This window comes from Echinops telfairi, unplaced genomic scaffold (genome assembly GCF_000313985.2).
Source record: "Echinops telfairi isolate 266 unplaced genomic scaffold, ASM31398v2 ScPeMD7_2;HRSCAF=8, whole genome shotgun sequence".
NCBI lineage: Eukaryota > Metazoa > Chordata > Mammalia > Afrosoricida > Tenrecidae > Echinops > Echinops telfairi.
Window position 1 is genome coordinate 25,863,270 of NW_022103898.1, and position 19,472 is coordinate 25,882,741.

General features: G+C 41.3%; 1 protein-coding gene across 1 annotated transcript in view; it reads right to left on the reverse strand.

Annotated features, from left to right (window-relative positions):
- The window catches only part of UTP20 (UTP20 small subunit processome component), a 110,659-nt gene that overhangs the window by 38,884 nt on the left and 52,303 nt on the right, over positions 1–19,472 (reverse strand). The window contains exons 27-31 of the mRNA XM_004700358.2: positions 17,283–17,491; positions 10,021–10,164; positions 8,089–8,168; positions 1,361–1,587; positions 706–850 (exon numbers count right to left, since the gene is read on the reverse strand). Of these exons, the coding sequence (XP_004700415.1) occupies positions 706–850; positions 1,361–1,587; positions 8,089–8,168; positions 10,021–10,164; positions 17,283–17,491 (805 nt within the window). The remainder of the gene's footprint in view (positions 1–705; positions 851–1,360; positions 1,588–8,088; positions 8,169–10,020; positions 10,165–17,282; positions 17,492–19,472) is intronic.

Genomic DNA, 19,472 nt, shown 5'->3' on the forward strand with positions numbered 1-19,472 from the left:
AATCCCCAGCCAGTGCACCTCACTGTCTGTGGAGGCTCACGTGTTGCTGGGATGACCCTGAATAGGTTTTTAAGCTGAGCTTTCAGGCTACAGCAAACTAGGCAGAAAGGCCTGGTGGTCCGCTTCTGAGAACCAGCGAATCTGTGCAATCTAATTTGGAATAAATTTTTTTTTGGGGGGGGGGGGCAAGGGGGGGAGCGAGGGTATCATTTCTTGTACTCAGGATCACCAACTTGCATTACTGGACCTACTGTTAAATTGATTTGTTTAAAAACCCTTGCAAGAACGATGCTTACAAAAACAAAACAAAACAAAAAACCCAATTAACCAACCAACCAACCTGATAAATTATTTTTATCAATTAAGTTAAAAAAATTATGAGGTTTTACAAAACTCAAAAATTTAAACAAAATGTGCAAAGGCTAGACAAGTAAATCTATACATGTTTTTGAATTTTGAAATGCTCGTTCCTTTAATGGAGCACATCATGATGGTGCTGTAGGTTTAGTGTTTTGTTCCTTTTACGGGGAAATAAGACCCCATATTAAAAATGGGGCATTTAAAATACTGAAACAGTTTTGACTTCTTACCACCATGCTCAAACAATTGAGTGCTGCGTTACACTTAAAAACAACAACAATAACAACAACAAAACAAACCATGGGTCGTAATAGTATTTTTACAAAGTATCAATATGGCACTTACTTTGAAAGAATGCCAAGTTCCTTGCTGACTTGTGCTCTATTCTTTTTCTTTTTCACCTTTTCTGCACTTATCGTGGTTTTGCTGAGATACTGAAGAATTGCAGGTGCATGAGGTAGAATTAATCTTCCGCCGACTGTGACAGACTCTGAAATAGACAGTGATTGATGTTTTGATTTTAATAAACTACTCTCGTAAAGCATAATTCTATCTTTATAACACCCCCCCAAAAGCACCCAACTACTATGAAAATGTCATTGGAATTTCAAGTCTAAAAATTCAGTTATTTTCTCCTTACTCGAGATAGCTGTATCACTAGGTTAATTAAGACTGTACAAGAGAGACCCCACAAAGCTTTCTTTCAGCCCATTTGGGTAACAGGAAAGGCAATGCTGACACAGTATGGACAGACGACTTTAAGGACGTAACTGTGGAAATCACGGGGAACCCCCTGGGGACACCCCACCCCCACCCCCCACCCCCGCGAGCAGTTCCCAGTACTGCAGAGGGTTCAGTTCATATAAATTACTATCAAGTTCCCAAGAAGACAGATGGATGAGCACAGGCTGAGAAAAGCCCGATTCTGGTGACCTTTTCCTTCTGAACGAAAGCAGCTACCTCAGAAGCCATTCTCCCCCGCTTTGTCCAGTACACATACCATCTGCATTTTCTGCTATATTGGGGTAGACACAGCCGGTCACTGGCAAGCTCTGGACTAGTTCTGTGGGCTCAAAATCTGAAAGGTTCAGAAGGTCATCAACTATTTCCATCACAATACTGGCTGTGGCTTCGGACAGATTCTTTGCTGAGAGAATTGCAAAAACATTGGTCAAAATATCACACTCAGGGTGCCCCGGTTTCTGTTTAGCCAGAAAAGGAAAATATCTGCAAGAAAAACAAGAAGACAATCATCTCATTTTGCTCAATATATTTCTTTTTGAAAACGTTCCTTATTAATTTTTATGCTGGGCGCAAAACACACGTGTATGCAAATATGTGTTTGAATGTCTACAGTAGAACCGGTGAGAGTTGGAAACCTGTCAGAGAAGGAGGGAAAACTCAAGTATTTCCCACTAAAATGAGCGGGAGAAAGTGCCGAGGTCCTGTTAAAGATGGAAAACATCGGAAACAGAACAAGGCCACCCCATCCAGTTCTGGCTCACACAAGTTTCACTGTATTTAAGGACTGGTGTGTACGCATATGTGAGGGTGCTTCAAAAAATTTGTGGGAAAATGGAGCTAAGAGACAATAGAATTTTTTCACTACCTTTTTGAAGCATTCCTCATATATGTACACACATATGCACGTGCACACAAACAATAAATCACCGATCATTCCAAGGGGCAATATTTCATTAATTTTTTTCAATCATTTTACTGGGGGCTCATACAACTCTTATCATAATCCATACATACATCAATTGTATAAAGCACATTTGTATATTCATTACCCTCATCATTCTTAAAGCATTTGCTCTCCACCTAAGCCCCTGGCATCAGCTTGTTTTTTTCCCCTTCCTCTCGAATCCTTGATAATTTATCGTCTCCCTTCACCTACTTTTCTGTTGTCCATCCCCCAGGGAGGAGGTTATATGTAGATCCCTGTAATCGGTTCCCCCTTTCTACCCCACCCTCCAGGTATCGCCACACTCACCACTGGTCCTGAAGGGATTATCTGTCCTGGATTCCCTGTGTTTCCAGCTCCTATCTGTACCAGTGTACATCCTCTGGTCTAGCCAGATTTGTAAGGTAGAATTGGGATCATGATAGTGGGGGCGGGAGGTGGGAAGGAAGAATTTAGGAACTAGAGGAAAGTTGTATGTTTCATCATTGCTACACTGCACCCTGACTGGCTAGTCTCCTCCCTGCAACCCTTCTGTAAGGGGATGTCCAGTTACCTACAGATGGGCTTTGGGTCCCCACTCCTCCTCATTCACAATGATATGATCACATAGGCTGTTGTGTTTCTTCCATGTGGGCTTTGTTGCTTCTGAGCTAGATGGCCGCTTGTTTCCCTGGAAGTCTTTAAGACCCTAGACGTTATATCTTTTGATAGCCAGGCTCCATCAGCTTTCTTCACCACATTTGCTTAGGCACCTGCTTTGTCTTCAGCGATTGTGTCGGGAAGGTGAACATCATGGAATGCCAGTTTAATAGAACAAAGTATTCTTGCATTGAGAGAGTACTTGAGTAAAGACCCAATGTCCATCTGCTACCTTAATACTAAACCTATAAATATATGCACATAAATCTATTTCCCCATCTTCATATATAAATATATTTATATATGTACATGCCTTTATTTAGACCTCTATAAATGGGGCAATACTTTAATAAGGAATATGTGACATATACTACTTCTGAGTATCTTATAAATATTACATTTAGGCACTTCATGCACACTTGTTTAATCTTCATAACATCTCTTTGAAGTAGTGCCATTATTCCCACATGACGATGAGCAAACTTTAAGACATAGAGCTAAGAAGAGGTTGAGCTGAGATTTGAATCAAGTCAAACTCTATAGTCTAAGCCCTTCCTAAAAGCAAGTATTCAAAGATAGGCTAAGCCTTTTATTTTAAAAAAATTTATTACTATTATTTTAGTGCTAAGTTTTTTAGGATGAGGTTGCTGGGTTTAGAATGGACATGGCTGGGTTGAATATTGGCATACAAAATGACTGTGTATCTGCTTGTTTCTTTTCCTCACTGTCAAAGGAACAGTCTATACTGAATTGGATGCTTTATAACATTTCATATGAGACTCAGTAATGAAAATAATTTTCAGGTTAGACCTGAACAATGCTAGCCTTTTATTATAAACATATAATAAAAAAAAGTGAAAACTCTTCATCTACACCTTTCAGACTTTTCCTATTGAGAGTTCTTTCCAGAGAAGCCTTGTCTGGAAGGACAGTGCTTTATCCATGTAACTATGAAGCCTTTGTTAACAGTGAGTGCATATTAGATGCAGAACCTCAACCTTAGCAAACAGAACACAGCACCTGGGAGCAAGGCCAAAGCCAAGGTCCTTGCTGCCGTGCCAGTTCCGACTCATGGAGACCCTGTGCATTATAGGGAACAGACCTCCAGTTTCCTGCATTGCCAGGTGTCACTAGGTTCAAACCGCCAACCTTTCACTTATCAGCTGGGCACAAACTCCCTGTGCCACTCAAGGTCCTCTGCCCATACTATTCCTCAGATTCCTTGGGCAGAAAGGTATGATCACAACCGACCACACTCTGAGGTTTTCCAGTTTATCCCTCCTAAAGAATTGTTAGCATTAAAGCAAAGCAAATGCTGCTTTGCTCTTGGCTGGCAAAACCTGTGTTGCCTGCCTTTGTTGGCATATTATTGCTAGGCAGGGCATCTGTACCTTTTGTGTAAGTCTCAGGGAATGGGATTGGGAATGGATCCATAACTCCCATGACAAGTGATCCCTATCTCTGAATGTTGCCTAGCTGGACACAATGTTTGGCCTGTACTCTCGTTCCCATGTTGCTGTGTGCTGGTTTTTAGGCAAATGTGTATACGCAGGCTCCAGAGCCCAGGTAGCACAGTGGCTCAAGAACTCAGCTGCGGCCCAAAAGGTCAGCGGTTGGAACTTCCCAGCTGCTGCAAGGGAGACAGCTGCGGCAGTCAGCTTCCACCAAAACTTACACTGTGGGAAACTTTGTGGGGACAGTTCTATTATGGATTAGAGGCACTGTGGGCTGGAATCCACTTGATGGTAGTGTTTGGGTTGGGTTGATGGCAGGCCCGAACAAGACAGTTTATATACAGCATCTCTGATTTCAATGAGGCACGTCCTCTTATTATTTCCATCTTGCAGGTGATGATACTTAGAGGCCAACATTGCCAAAGAACACACAGAAGTGCTAGGATTTGAAGCTAGGTGAGTGTGGCTTCTGAGGCTGTGCTATGTTGTACGTTATCTAAATATTTTCAGGTCTTAGGCATGTGAAAGCTGCTTTCAACTGCTGCCAAAATCATTGCAAAAGGCTCATTCAAATCAATTGTAACCCCAAGGTGGCCTATCAACAATTTCTTGAACAATTTGACATCACAGTGCATTCCTTGCAGGAGTAGGAGAAGCAGAGAGACCATGTAGGGTCGAAGAAGAAGAGTATCTTTTGAAAGAGTAACCTGGTCCAGCTCTAGTGCATAGTGCTCGCCCTGGCAACTATTTATAATGTCTCGTTACAGGCTCCAGAGTATTAGAGTTTGGATACTATATTATAGGATCACTCTCAAGTATTTCTTGTCCTGAGTTCACCTGATACCTCATGATCACACAGGCTGGTGTGCTTCTTCCATTTGGGGTTTGTTGCTTCTGAGCTAGATGGCTGCCTGTTTATCTTCAGGCCTTTAAGACCCCAGATGCTATATTTTTTGATAGCCACGCACCATCCGCTTTCTTCACATTTGCTTATGCACCCATTTTGTCTTCAGCAAGCATTTCAGGAAGGTGAGCATCACAGAATGCCAGATTAGAATGAAGTGTTCTTGTGTTGAGGGAATACTTGAATAGAGGCCCACTGTCTGTCTGTTGCCTTAATACTTAACATATAAGTATATGCACATAGATCTATTTCCCTATCCATATATATAAATATACTGACATCTGTACATGCCTGTACTTAGACCTCTATAACTGTCCTTTGCCTCCTACTTCTTTCCTCTATTTCCAAAGGGGCTTGTATGAAGACATTTTCAGAAATTATACTGGTGAGAAAAAAGCCAGGAAAGTTGTACTGCAGAATTTCTCCTTTTTTCTCACCACAAGGCACTTGCTTGTTCTTTGAGGATAGCAAGCCCTTTTCTATGAGAATTCCATTGGGAAAATTACCCCATCTACCTTACAATCCTGATTATTGCCCCTTTTGACTTTTCTTTGTATGCCAAACTCAAGGAATATTTAAAAGGAACATGATTTATGTCCCCTAGGGATGCCAAGACTACCATTTTGATGTGGTGGAAATCTATGGCCACCAATTTCTTCAGTGAAGAAAAGTGGCAGCACCACCTTCCCATGTGTATCCACCCCGATGGGGTATATTATAAAAAAGCAATCACTGTGCCTTTGTACCTTTTTGTTTCATGAAGGTTTCTACTATTTCATAGTAATTTTGAGACTATTTCTATTATTTTGAGACTTTCTTAGTCTCAGACAGTGCCAATCAAATATAAACACATATCCTTCATCTACACAGAGATCTAGCATTTTACTTGTATTTGTACAAATGCAGGTAGGGCTGATCTATGGTCAATATTTTTAATGTTCCAAGAGAGAGATTGAACTGTGTCAGGGATTGGATTGAGTGGAAATCAAGTCAGAATCAAGTAGACAGATGGGTTTTGCTTTGTCTTATTTTTAACTTAAGGTATACAGCCACATCCTTGGACACCCACTCATTCTCTTCCTCACATTGCTTGATTTTGGTTAGGGGAAGTTGGCAGCCACATCACCGCAGACACGGCAGGCACTGGAACCGTGTTTTAACTTTGAGGCATGTTTTAATGCTCACCTGGAAGAAGGGTTGACTTCTATTGAAATTCCCATAGCAGTGGATGTGTATTGAAATGTGCTCAGAGTTTACATCAGGGCAAGTCAAAAAGTATTGCTACTAGGGTTCTGGTTCCCAACTGCGTGGGTTTATTCCAAATAAAATGTGTTTCTGGGATCAGTGAATGACTTCACAAATCCTCCCAGGCATATACTCCTCAGTCTCACAGGTGCCTTCAAAAGCAAGTCCCAATCAAAAGTAGCTTGGGAAGGGATCTGCCAACCCAGTAAATTCAAGTCAGAGATCAACTCAGGATGGTGATTTTCTCAAAGAATTTGGGGGCCTTTACAGTTCCTATCACAATCCATATATCCATTCTTTGTGTCAGGCACTTTTATACATATGCTGCCCTCATCATTTTCAAAATATTTTCTTTCTCCTTGATCCCTTGGTGCCAGGGTTCATTTTTCTCCCCTCCTTCCCCCATCCTCATGAACCCTTGATAAAGTATAAATTATTATTATTTTCCTATCTTAAGTCCCACACTGTCTCCCTTCACCCACTTTTCTGTTGTTTGTCCCTGGGGGGGTGGGGAGATAATATGTTGAACATTGTGATCAGTTTCCCCTCTCTCCCCCCACCTTACCCCCACCCTCCAGGTATCACTACTCTCATTATTGGTCCCTTACTGCCTAGTTCTTTCCTCTATTTACTTTTACCTTCCTCTTGTCCCACTATCATATTCGATTTTTATTCTGCTTTCAGTAACTCCTCTCGGTTACATTGCACTTGATCAAATCCCACCAGGCATCTTACGTCCTCCTCGCCATTGATTTTTGATCACTTGTTGTTCCCTCCCTTGTCCTTGGATTTGCTGACTACAAATCTTTACATGTACTCCTCTTTTGAGTGGTTCATGATCTGCTAAGTCTTTACCTAATACCATTAAATGTTAACAACACCCTTCTTATCCCAATATTTCTAAACCTGTGCATTTTAATGAAACTGGAAAAATAACAAAAATATACTCACTCTGGCATGATATACAACTTTAACTTATACTAAGCAGCAAAATTTTATTTTGACCATTTATTTTTAAGTAATATATCATGAATGCTATAAATAATTTAAATACTTGCAAAGGTACACCATGAAGTTTTCCATTCCCTACTGGCCCACCCCCAAGGCTTAACTGTCAGGAGTTACTCATATTATCTTTCAAGCCTTATTCTATTGTACTTCAAACACACACAATGCTTTAACGCATCACATTACATATATTGTTTGGCAACCTGCACTTTTCTGTAGAAATGATCGACACAGTGGCTGCTTATTTCTATATAAGATGGCTGTCAGGATGGCACCAACAATGCCCTGTGCCTTTAAATCACATCTTCTGAGATCTTCCCATGCCTTCATTTAGCCGCAGTGTTCTTTTAACTACACTTGAAGTACTTTACCATATGAGAAGACTTTAAATTATATTATATGCCACTGTTGGTTAGGTGCTGGGCTGATCACCCCAATGTTGGCAGTTCAAACCCACCAGCTCCTTCTCACGAGTAAGATGAGGCTGTCGACTCCTGTAAAGGTCTAGTTACAGAAACTCTAAGTAGGGTTGCTATGAGTTGAAATCAATTCGATGGCATTGGGTTTTGGGTTCATGGTAGAATGATTAAACACTTGGCTGCTAATCACAAAGTGGGCTGTTTGAATCCATCAAAAAAGGATCTCCATGGAAAAGAGATCTGGCAGTCTAGAAAACCCTATGGGACAGTTCTGTCACCTGGGGCCACTAGGAGTTGAAACCAACAACAGACTAGTTTTATGTAAATTTATTTTAAACACCTTTTTGAGAGGAAATAAAAAAAAGGTTATACCTTGCATTTCTGCTCCAGACACTAATGAGCTTCAGCAAAGGAGTAGGAGAATACTGGCTCTCAGATCCAAGCCTGGTGATCTGGGAGACACATAAAACAGCACAAAATAAAAACATCGACAAAACTGTATGGAAAAATTTTTCTCAAAACAACTAAAATGCAGAACTAGGCCCAGAGACCATGCTGAAAGGCAGAGTTGGACATTTAGAGGGCACGCAGACAAAAAATTAAGGAATTCAAAATAAAACACACACACAGGACAAATGACAAAGATGGTCCACAAAGTGCTGGGCACTGGGAAGGAAGACACGGAAGAACCCATTTAGGTGTCAAGTGCCAGAAGTAACTGGCACCAGAAAGAATCTATGCAAAAACATAAGCCTTTCCTACTGTCTTCTGGCTGTATACGTCTATTTTCACCACCAGAGTAGTCACCACTGAGAAACCCAACAAGTAACAATACCAGCTTCTCGAAGGCCTGGCGCTCACTATGTCAGGTGCTACAAAAATTGCTACATTTGCTTGAAACAAAACCAAATGATCCCTGAGTGTAAATGCTAGACACTGCGGAAATTAGGGGCAGTAGTGGCAAAGACGGAAGTCCTGGTGGCACCACACTTAAGTTTTCAGTTGTTAGCTGAAGGGTTAGTGGTTCAAACACAACCAGTGGCTTCACAGGCAAAAGACTAAGGATCACCTGATCCTGTAAAGATTAAGCCTGAATATCTACAGGGATTTCCTTGATATGGTTCTTCTAGCCAGTTTTCTCTCCACTCACACCAAGCAACTGGGTGGGACCAGGCAGAGTAACTACATGTCCTCTTTTCCTGATGTGTCCATTTAATAAAAGTGGGGGTGTGGAAGGAAAAGAAGATGCTGATAAGATTATATGATTCAGTTGTGAGTGATTGCTAACGGTCACTAATTGTAATTGTGAATATTTGCTCTAATAGGAGGGCTGTCATTTTGCCATCTTGTAGGGTATAAAATGAGCCATCTCAGACAGAGATAGAAGAAAGAAAGAAGAGCCAGTATTGGAGCATGTCCTTTGAATCTCAAGACCCCTGTGTGTGACTCCAGAGCAGCAGAGAGGAGTGGCAGCAACAGAAGCGAGACTCATAGCATGAAATCAGTGCGTGGGCTTCTGTTCCATTGAGCAAGTAGAGCGGAATGCCTTGGAACAGGAGGCTCACATGCAGAGTGTGATACCTCCAGGCCTTAATTGGGGGAGCTAGGTTTTGCTGACACACAGAACCAGAGCTGAGTGTCTTTGGCTGAGGCTTATGGTAGAACGCCATGTGTGTCCTTTGGGCACTTAACAGTGAAGCTAAAAGAGTCCAAGGGGATGCTTGGCTGAGAGGCTGAGGACCAGAAAGAGGACTGCTGTCCAGGAATGGTTGGGAAGAGTCTATCCTGACTGAAGAACTGTGTCTGGAGCATTTGTGAACCTGAATTGTAACCTGTTAACTTTCCTAATACACCCCTAGTTGTGTCATCTGAGTTTGGCCTTGCAATGAAGTATGGAACCCTGTACAGAAGAAGTGTGCCGGGGGCTGGGGGAGGGGCAGCAATTGGTAAAGTCATCTGAATCCACCTCACAGGAATTGGCCTTGGACTGGTGAGTTTGATTTCTTCTTCCCCCTGTGATGTCAGAGGAGGTCGGATGTTACCATTCTCACACCAGAAAACCTTATGGACATGGGGTTGGTATGAGTCAAATCGACTTAACAGCATCTAACACCAACAACAGAAGTAAACAAAGATCTTCTAAAATGTCCAGAAATAAAGGGAGCTTGATGTAAAAGAAAAGATGAAAACAGTCATGTCTGAGTGGTCCACTTAGTTGTGGTGGAGAATTAAAAATAAAGAATAAAACAACATTAAAGAAGCTGAAGGTATATGAGCAAAAAGAACAGAGAGATCAAGGTTTACCTGGGGCCAAACGGCACCATGAAACACAGCATCAATTTCTTCTGTTCTGAATGGATAGGACTCCCAATCCAAAAAGATATCAGTCACCATTTTGATCCCAAGACGTCTCAAATTTTTCAGCGGATTAATAAACCTCAGTTGTATCTAAAAAACAAAGATCCTGTACTCAAAAAACATCATTTTCTGCCCCTACCTCCTCAGGGAGCACTCTTGTTCAGCTGCCTAAGAACCTGATGGGAATTTCTTTGATTAAATCTGTTGACATTGGCTCTGATTCTCTAGAGAACTCTGGCTTTTCTCCTTAAGCACGGAGAGTGGAGACTTGGGGGGAGTGGTGGTGGTGGGCAATAAAATGTGAGGTATCTCATTATCAATGTCTAGTATAAAGTCACAGCAGTGCCCTCAGGGAAAAGCTAGCCCACAGTAGGAGCAGCTGTTTTATAGTCCACATTATTTCACATTGTTACTCAAATAACTGTCAACTAATCAGATAGAGTCCTGTTCTTTCCTCAGAAAAGATTCTAACTAAAATAAAACCTTTTGCCATTGGAAGGCCGTAGACTAGGGGAGAAATACACACATGTGCAGCCTTGATTCAAAATGCAACTCACTTTCATTCCTGTTCAAACTAGTCTAGACTAAATGACTTAGGATCTTTCTACATAGAGGAATAATTTATGCAGTTAACTGATAGCCAAAATCTACTAACATGGAGCCAATTTCAATTCACATTTAATGAGTCCCAAACTCAAACCACTGCCACTGAGTTGATTCCAACTGAGAGCAAGCCTAGGGTTTCCAAGACTAAATAGTTTTAATTATTTTTATTATTAATCATTTTATTAGGGGGGGGCTCTTACAAATTTTGTGACAATCCATCCTTCAATTGTATTACACACACTCGTACATATGTTGCCATCAACATTTCCAAAACATTTTCTTTCTACTTGAGCCCTTGGTATCAGCTCCTCTCCCCCACTCCCCACCCTCATGAATACTTGAGCAATTATATATTATTACTGCTATTCAATTATATATTGTTGTTGTTTAAATTTGTTTCTTACACTAAATCTTTATGAAAGCAGACACCCTCTTTCTCCAATGGAGCAGCTGGAGGATTTGAACCACCAAACTTGACATTACCAGTCCAAAGCATAGCTCACAGTGACTCCAAGACTTTTAATTAAGGCACAGAAAAATCTTAACATATATACAGACAACCCCTGGGTTACGAACATTCAACTTACCACCTCTAGTTATGAACTGATTCCTGTAAAACCTATTATATTAAAAACTGGAGGTATATACAATGCACAACGTTGTGACCAGTACCGAAACATCACTGTCCTGTGAGAACACAGTGTGCAGACGGCGATGGATGACAGTGGGAGCCCAAGAGTCATTTGTGGACCTACATAGGAAATAAGCCTCTGGAGAACTCCCCCTGTCTAAAATTGTGGGATGGGAAGAAAGAGATCACTAAACAGAGTGCTTGGGAGAGTGGAGTACAGAAGAATAAAGGCATAAATCTGACATGAACAGTTAAAACTTTGTCAGCAATTGTACAATTCTACTTGATGTGATTGAAATATGGAATTATATATGTATCAAATCCCAATTAATCATAAAAAAAAGATAATAAAATAAATGCTTTTTGCTTAAAAATGGAAATAGAATGAAGCTGGCCAACTGAATAAAGTAACATGGAAAGTTTAAAAAAAAAGAGAAGTTTTAGTGCAGTGGTTCCCAAAGTAGACACTACTGACCCCCGGGCATGCAGGTTTGGGGCTGCAAAAGCAGATACCAATACTTTATCTTGGATTACGGGCTACGAGGCAAGAGTTTCTAAATGCCTGTGTGTATGGGTAATTTTTTTTTCCCCTTGAAAAAGGAGAAGTAGGCCAAATAAATTTGGGAATCTATGGTTTAGCGTATCCAGAAGTATTTCTTTAATGTCATTGACGAGCTCTGGTGGCACAGGAAATCACAAGGTTAGCGGCTAGAACCCACCAGCTGCTCTGTAAAGATTTACAGGCTTGGAAACCCTGAAAGGCCACTGGGTCAGAATAGATTTGATAGTGAGTTTTGTTTTGGGATGCATAAAAAGATACAAATATACTGAGAGAGATATTTAACTGATGTTAGATACATTGTTGAAATTGTACCTAATTCTTCTGACATATACATAAATCAAAATTTCAAGACAGAATTAGGAAGGAAACACATTCATAACCCAGATATTACCTGTAGTCCAACGTGGCAGAAGAAATAGAAGTCTGTGTTTGTGGGCACACGCATAAACGGGACATCTGAATTAGCAGCATACTTTGAAAAAATCTGGAGACATAATGCCACTTCTGACATTTCCTTTCCTCTGAGTTATGAAATCATTTATTGATTCCCCCATCAATAGGTTCAATGTCCCCTATCAATAGTCCTGAAAATCTAACTGAAGGAAAATGTCTAAAATTATGTGATCGATGATAAAGTACTAGAGCAAGTTGCTGAGTGAGGGGTCACTGGAAACTTGAGGTCAAAGCCTCATGGAAGAGGCAGAATTTCCACAGGACCTTAAAGGATGGAGAGGCGTAGGTCTTGTGTTTGTAACAAACACAAGAATTTTACAAAAGGAGAGAAGATGAAGGCCCTTGCTCTCCCCCAGCCCTGTTAATATCTTGGTAGAAAGATGAGGCTGTTTGCTCCTGTAAAGTGCTACCCTTTTGGACACCCAATATAGTCACTTGAATGGCAGTGGGCTTGGTTTGAGGTTGATTGATAAACTTGGCGACTTATTTTTGCATATGATACACACACACACACACACGTTTGAGGATTATAAAAAACGTTTTTACACCTGACCTTTATTAACTCCATTAAAATCTAAACCCACCTTCAAATTAATGACGAGAACACTAACTCTATAATACATATAGTGAATAACAAGTTTCCTAGCTGAGACGCTGAGAAGAAAGCCAATATGATTCCAGTGACTTGTCATGAAAATTGGATACTCAGATAGAAAAAGTGGTCTTAGAATCTGAAACAAGACATTGCCAATGCAAACAAATATGAACAAGGATGCCACAATTTTATTGTGGCAGCCTGAGGAATCATGCTAGCCCGCAGACTCACATCGACTTCCTACCACTGACTTGTTAGCTAGTTAACCTCATTATACAGTTGCAAAGACAGCAGAAATGACAGGCAAGCACAAGGTGACATAGCTGCAGGTCTCTCCACTGTACTTCGGTTCTACTGGCATGTCATTCTCAGCTGCATCCCTCTGATGACAGACCATGACTTACCTGGTATCTGGGAACAAGGGATCATGAACCCTGCAAGCAAACTGCCATCACCAAACACGAGATCAAAGACCACACTCTCTGACCAGCTCACTGTCCATTCTGGAAGGCTCTACACATTTCATTTTGGTAGTCCCGTGCCCAGGTTACGGTTGGTGAGTAAACTGGAGAAAATCTCTGAAAATGGGTAACTGTAGAAACCTTGATTTCCTAGGAGGAACCCTGGTGGTGTAGTGGTTATATGCTAGGCTGTGATCCACATGGTAGGCAGTTCAATACCACCACCAGCAGCTCCCCAGGAGACAGACTGGGATTTCTACTCCCGTCAATTGTTGCAATCTGGGAGAGCACAGGGGGTCACTATGAGTCAGTAGTGACTCGATGGCGTGAGCTTGGTTTTCGTTTTTCCTTCCTAGAGGAGTTGCTATTTGTGAATCTACCCTTGTTGCTTAAAACTAAATAAAATAAAATAAATCCACTGCCTTTGAGTAGATGCCAACTCATCAGACTTAGTTAAACGACCTCCAAAGGCTTTCAAGGTGGCTAGGGCTCCTTCATCTTATTCACATGTACCAAAAAACACAACACACAAACACACAACAGCAAAAGCAGGTCAATCTTAACTATACCTATCTCAGTGTCAATCAACGCTATGAAATACAGAGGAGGGAAAACAAAAGGAAAACAGATTAAGGGTTTATTGGGGGTGGGGGTGGTGTACAGTGATGTTGGGGGGGCACGTAAAAGGAGGCTGAGGTCAATGAGTTCAGGAAGGAAAATAATGTTTTGAAACTGACTGTCATGGCAATTGTACAATACTGCTTGATGTGACTGAAGTATGGAATGATATTATATCTGTATTAACTCCCAATAAGATGGTTTTTTAAAAAAGAAAAAAAGAGAGGAAAAGTCAATGGATAACTTGGTTCAAACACATACGTGTACAACTTTAACTCACTTAAGCAATATAATTGTGCAATAATTCATGACAACACCTCAAAGAATTCCTTGAACTTACTTAAGAATTAAAAAAAACCCACAAAAAAACAGCTCCTATCTGTCAGCAAGCTTAACACCTCACTCACTAATGAACTGTGAAATTATATAAATGATCTTTTGAGTTAGCGATTACTGACCTGGGAGTAAAACTGTGCTACTGAGTAACTTCTGGGTTAAACAAAATTCAGAGGGTAGATGCAAGCACAACTCAATTAGCACGTCCTCTGAGAGGACCCTGACCAGAGGGCCCTGGTAAGAGCTGCCACTCTCCATCGCCCTCCTGGCCACTACCACATCACTTCATTAAAATATTTTGTATTTCCTACGTCTCTCTAAACATTACTTACACTTTCCTGATCACAAGAAGTATATTTAGAATAGCTTTTTAAGTATTTTTACCTATCATCTGTGCTATTTCTATTGGTTTTTCTTCTAATTATGGGTCAATTTTTCCCCCTCCCATTATTTGACTGGATGCCAGATACTGCTTAACTTTATTCTTTTCACTTAAATCACATAAAGCTTTGTTTTGGGATACAGTGTATTTACTTGGGAAAAAAGTGTAGAACCAGAGCAGCCTTTATCCTAGGGCAAATTTGGCTTTATCAGTAAAGCAATAAGGAGTCCTGGTGAAGTAGTGGGTTAAGAGCTGGGCAGTTAACCACAACATTGGCGATTCAACTCCACCAGCCCCTCTACAGAAGAAAAATGAGGTTTTCTACTCTTGTAAAAATTTACAGCCTTGGAAACCGATGGACTACTTCTACCCTGTTCATAGGGTTGTTATCAGAATTGACTTAATGATAGCAATTCTCTTAGAGATGCAAATTGATAACGCATTAGGCTGCTAAGTGCAAGGTTGGAAATTCTAGTCCATGCAGCAGTACCTTGAGAAAGGCCTGGAAACAAATCTTAAAAACCAGTCACTGACAATCCTATGGAACAGAGTTCTATTCAGACATACAAGGGGTCACCACAAGGGAGAACTGGCTTGATGGCACTGTTTTTCCCACCTCTCTGGCTGTCTACTCAAGGAGTCCTGGTAGCATTGTGGTTATGTGGTAGGCTGCAACCTGCAGGGTCAGCAGTTTGAAACCACCAGCTTTCTCCATGATTGGGCTTTCTACTCCCGTCCAGTCTGGGAAACTCACAGGGGCAGTTCCACTCTGGCCTCTAGGGCTGCTCTAAGTTGGCTTTGACTCTTTGCAGTGAGTTTGGCTGTCTACTCTGTTATGAACACAAACCACTCTCAGCCTGTGTCGTTGTCTGAGGACTGTACCGCCTGATCCTGTATGGCAGATTTTGGGGGGTTCGTTTCCAGTCAAAATGGAATAACTAAGACCAGATCTATACTCCTCTCTTCAGCAACTAACAACAAAATACACGCAAAGACCATTTTCAGAGAATTGTACACAGTGCTGCAGAGGGCAGTGATCCAGAGAGGAGAAACCAGCGAGGTGAGCCCCACCTCTTCCACAGCTTACCGCTGGGCAAGTTTTCAGGACATAGTGTCAGGAGAAAGCGGCACAGAGCCCATCAATCGCCCTGAGATGAGGAGATGGCATTGAGAATCTGCAGAAATGGGTTAGCAATCTCCAGAGAGCTCCCAATATAATTTCCTCTCAGAACGTATGGCCATTGGAAATGATTGCACTCATTTGTATTCACTTACTATTTTTCTCCCCGTGATAGTGAGTCCTTGCGGGTCTCAACCCCTACCAAGGACAATGTCTGGCACACACTGTGTGCTCAGTAGTAGTTGCTGAATGAATGAACAGACAGGAATTGTTGTTGGGGTCACTGCTGACCTGCAGTTTCCAGAATAGTGTTTGACACATAGTAGGAACTCAAGTAATATTTTTTGCAGGAATGCATGAAAGAATGAGAAAAAGAAAGCAGTGCCAACCAAAATGGGGAGTATGTTCTAAAGCTCTGGATCTTGGTGATCAGAGACTATTATTTCATTGACAAAGCACACACTTACATCCATGCAAATGTCAAAAAAGTGGCACGCCGGTTTAGCTGGCGGTCTTCATGCTAATGGACCACATCTGAGAGGCAGTTCACTGGGCATATGCATAAATCAAATGAAGTGAATTTTGGCCAAGTGAAAACTGCCTATTTGTCATTAGCTGAGTGGGAGTCATTGGTAGAAATTAAGAACCCGGATCTTGACTTCAAGTCCCACTTTCTCTAAGAAGCCATCAGTCTTTAAAGATGTTAATCTCCTCTAAACCTCAAGAGAGTGCACTTACATCCACATACCTTGTCTCAACCGAGTCTATACACATTTTGATATAATTTAAGAAATATTTCCCAGTACCACCTGGTGAAGTCTCTTCACAGGTGGCCAGCTGGGTGGCCTTGCCTGGTCTTGCTGGTTATCACTCAGAACTTTACACTTGTGGTAGCCAAGCATTTGCCCTTGAAGGAGCTCCGAAGTCACTGTCTCAAAATCACAAAGATGATGGTAACACTGTACTGTTCATTCTCTATCCATTCTCGGATGAAAGAGAGTTGGAAGGTAGCCTATACCCCGAGATCTTGGAATTAGAGTTTAAGAAACATCAGCTCAAGCACCCATGGATTTGGCTAGGGAATAGCATAAAACATAGAATTAACCTACACTCCTACCCCGTTTTCAGTATTTGCCGTACATAAATACCTATTACAATGACGATCCCCCGTTATTATGGAAGCTTGTTTTAAAGAAATGTTTTCAAAGGCTTTAACCTGGAAACCTACTCACTGCCATTGAATCAATGCCGACTCATAGCAATCCTATATAGGACAGGGTAGAACTGCCCCAGTGAGTTTTTAAGACTATAGCTCTGTATGAGAATAGAAAGCCTCACCTTTCTCCTGTTAACCTGGAGAGATATTAGTAAATCAGGCCCCAGCCCAATTCCCAAGTGATCATCATACTGAGATTAGCCCGAGAGCAGCCACGGGGAAGCTTACCTGTTCTCGTTGGTCAAGGATGTGTGACACCGTGGCAGTCATACAGAGCAGTATCTGTAAAATTTTTGGTAAGTATGCACTGATTAGATGACTGATGTTCTTCAACACTATTTCAAGGCTATTTAAGATTCCATGCTGACGACCCAAAGGAAGAACCTTTGACAGATCCAAATCTTCTACTGCTTGAATGACGGCAGAATGGCACTCGCCTAGTGACATGGAGACGGACACAGACGCAACGGAAAGAGAAAATGAGCATGCTGCTGCTGTCAATTACAGTGTCGATTTCCCTCAACAATACAGAAGACGCCGTATTTACAGCGCTCCTGTGTGCTAGCTCCTGACTCAGCAAACATTCATGAACGCGCAGACCAAGGAGTCACGATGAGTGAGGGACTTCGGACAGCCACCTCTCTGCTGCCTCCTCGGCCATCTACCCCACTCTTCAACACGTCACGGCACTCACGCCTTTGATCCCATCGGGCACGTTTCCCCACATTTTTCTCATGTGTACTTTCACAGAGCTATGGTGAGGTCAGCAATGTCACAGAAAACGTCTTGCTACATTCATTATAAGCTCATTGGAGGCTGAAATGAAATATTTTATTTATCTTATAGCCCTTTTCCCCCCTGACAAATAAAGAAAACAATTCTCCCTTATCAACAGCCTCACGGATTTCAGAATTTACTTCAAAGACTTAAGTTATTGTTGCTTGAGTTTACTGATTCATAAAACCCAAACAGTCCATCCATGAAACTAACGTGTACAGTTACCACCCTCCCTACAAAGATGTTTCTACTTACTGACCCCACCTGCTTTCACAGGGTACTATTACACCAACTGAATTTGGAGTCCCACAGCTGCATAAAACCCCCCCACAAATGCAGCACAATACTCTCCAGCTCAGACAAATCTGTCCCTTTGTGACTGTTTTCAATGAGCAAAACGCACTTTTCTGTGCTGAGGTCATTTTGCGCACGGGTGTTGTCACTTTCATCGCCGCTATTATTTTAGGGCCTACCAAGATTTTCCTCTGTCATTTTGATAAAATTTATTCATTTTCCTTGAAGCTATCCTGTAATTTACTGGTTTCTTCTAGAGTTTAAAACAGCCTGTTCAATCTTGACTGCTACTTGACTTCCTTCCATTTCAAAGTTCTGTACCTGCTGTTCCCTATCTGTTGTAATTGCCTTCAGGACACACCGATATCTTTGGTTCCCTGCTTTGAGTCTGTGGTTTGTTTTACTTTGAATACTTGTATATCTGGCTTGGTTTCTGGACAGTGCTTTTACATGTATTACTTTCAGTCTATTGTGACTGTCCTTTATCCTAAGAACTCCCCTATTTCCTTCTTTTTTCTTAAAATAGTAAATGATTTTATTGGGGGCTCTTATATGCTATGCAACAATCCATACATCCATTATATCAAATGGACATGTACAACTGTTGACATCAACAATTTATAAATATTATCTTTCTGTATTTTTCAATCATTTTATTGAGAGTTCTTACAGCTCTTCTCAAAATCCTTACATATATCTACTCGACTGTCAAGTACATTTGTACATATGTTGTCATCATTTAAAAAACATTTTCTTTCTACTTGAGCCCTTGATATCAGCTCATTTTCCTGCCTCCCCTACCCGCCCTCCCTCACGAACAGTTGATAATTTATAAATTTTTGTTTTTCATGTATAACACTGACCACTGTCTCCCTTCACCAACTTTTCTGTTGTTTGTCCCCCTGGGAGGGGGTTATATGTAAATTATCTTTCTTATTGAGCCCTTTGACATCAGCTCCTCTTTTTCACACCCCCCTCTCCCCTCTTACTATTTCTGTAAGGTTGATCTGGTTCTCTGTCAGAAGAACTTCCCTTACTATTTCTTAAATAAATTGTTTGGGCTTTTACAAATTCCTTTCATTTTAGTTTATCTGGAAATGCCCTAATTACACTGTTGGATTTGGAGACAATTTTGCTGGTTATTATTTTTTTCTTTTAGAGTTTTATATATTCCATTGCCTTCTTGCCTGCATAGTTTCTGCTGAGCATTCGGGCTTAGTTTTATTGGTTCCCATTGGTAGCCCATCTTTCATCCCCCCACCCCCACCCCCACCCCAGGTGCTGTCAGAGTTCTTTCTAGCCCATCTTTCATCCCCCCACCCCAGGTGCTGTCAGAGTTCTTTCTAG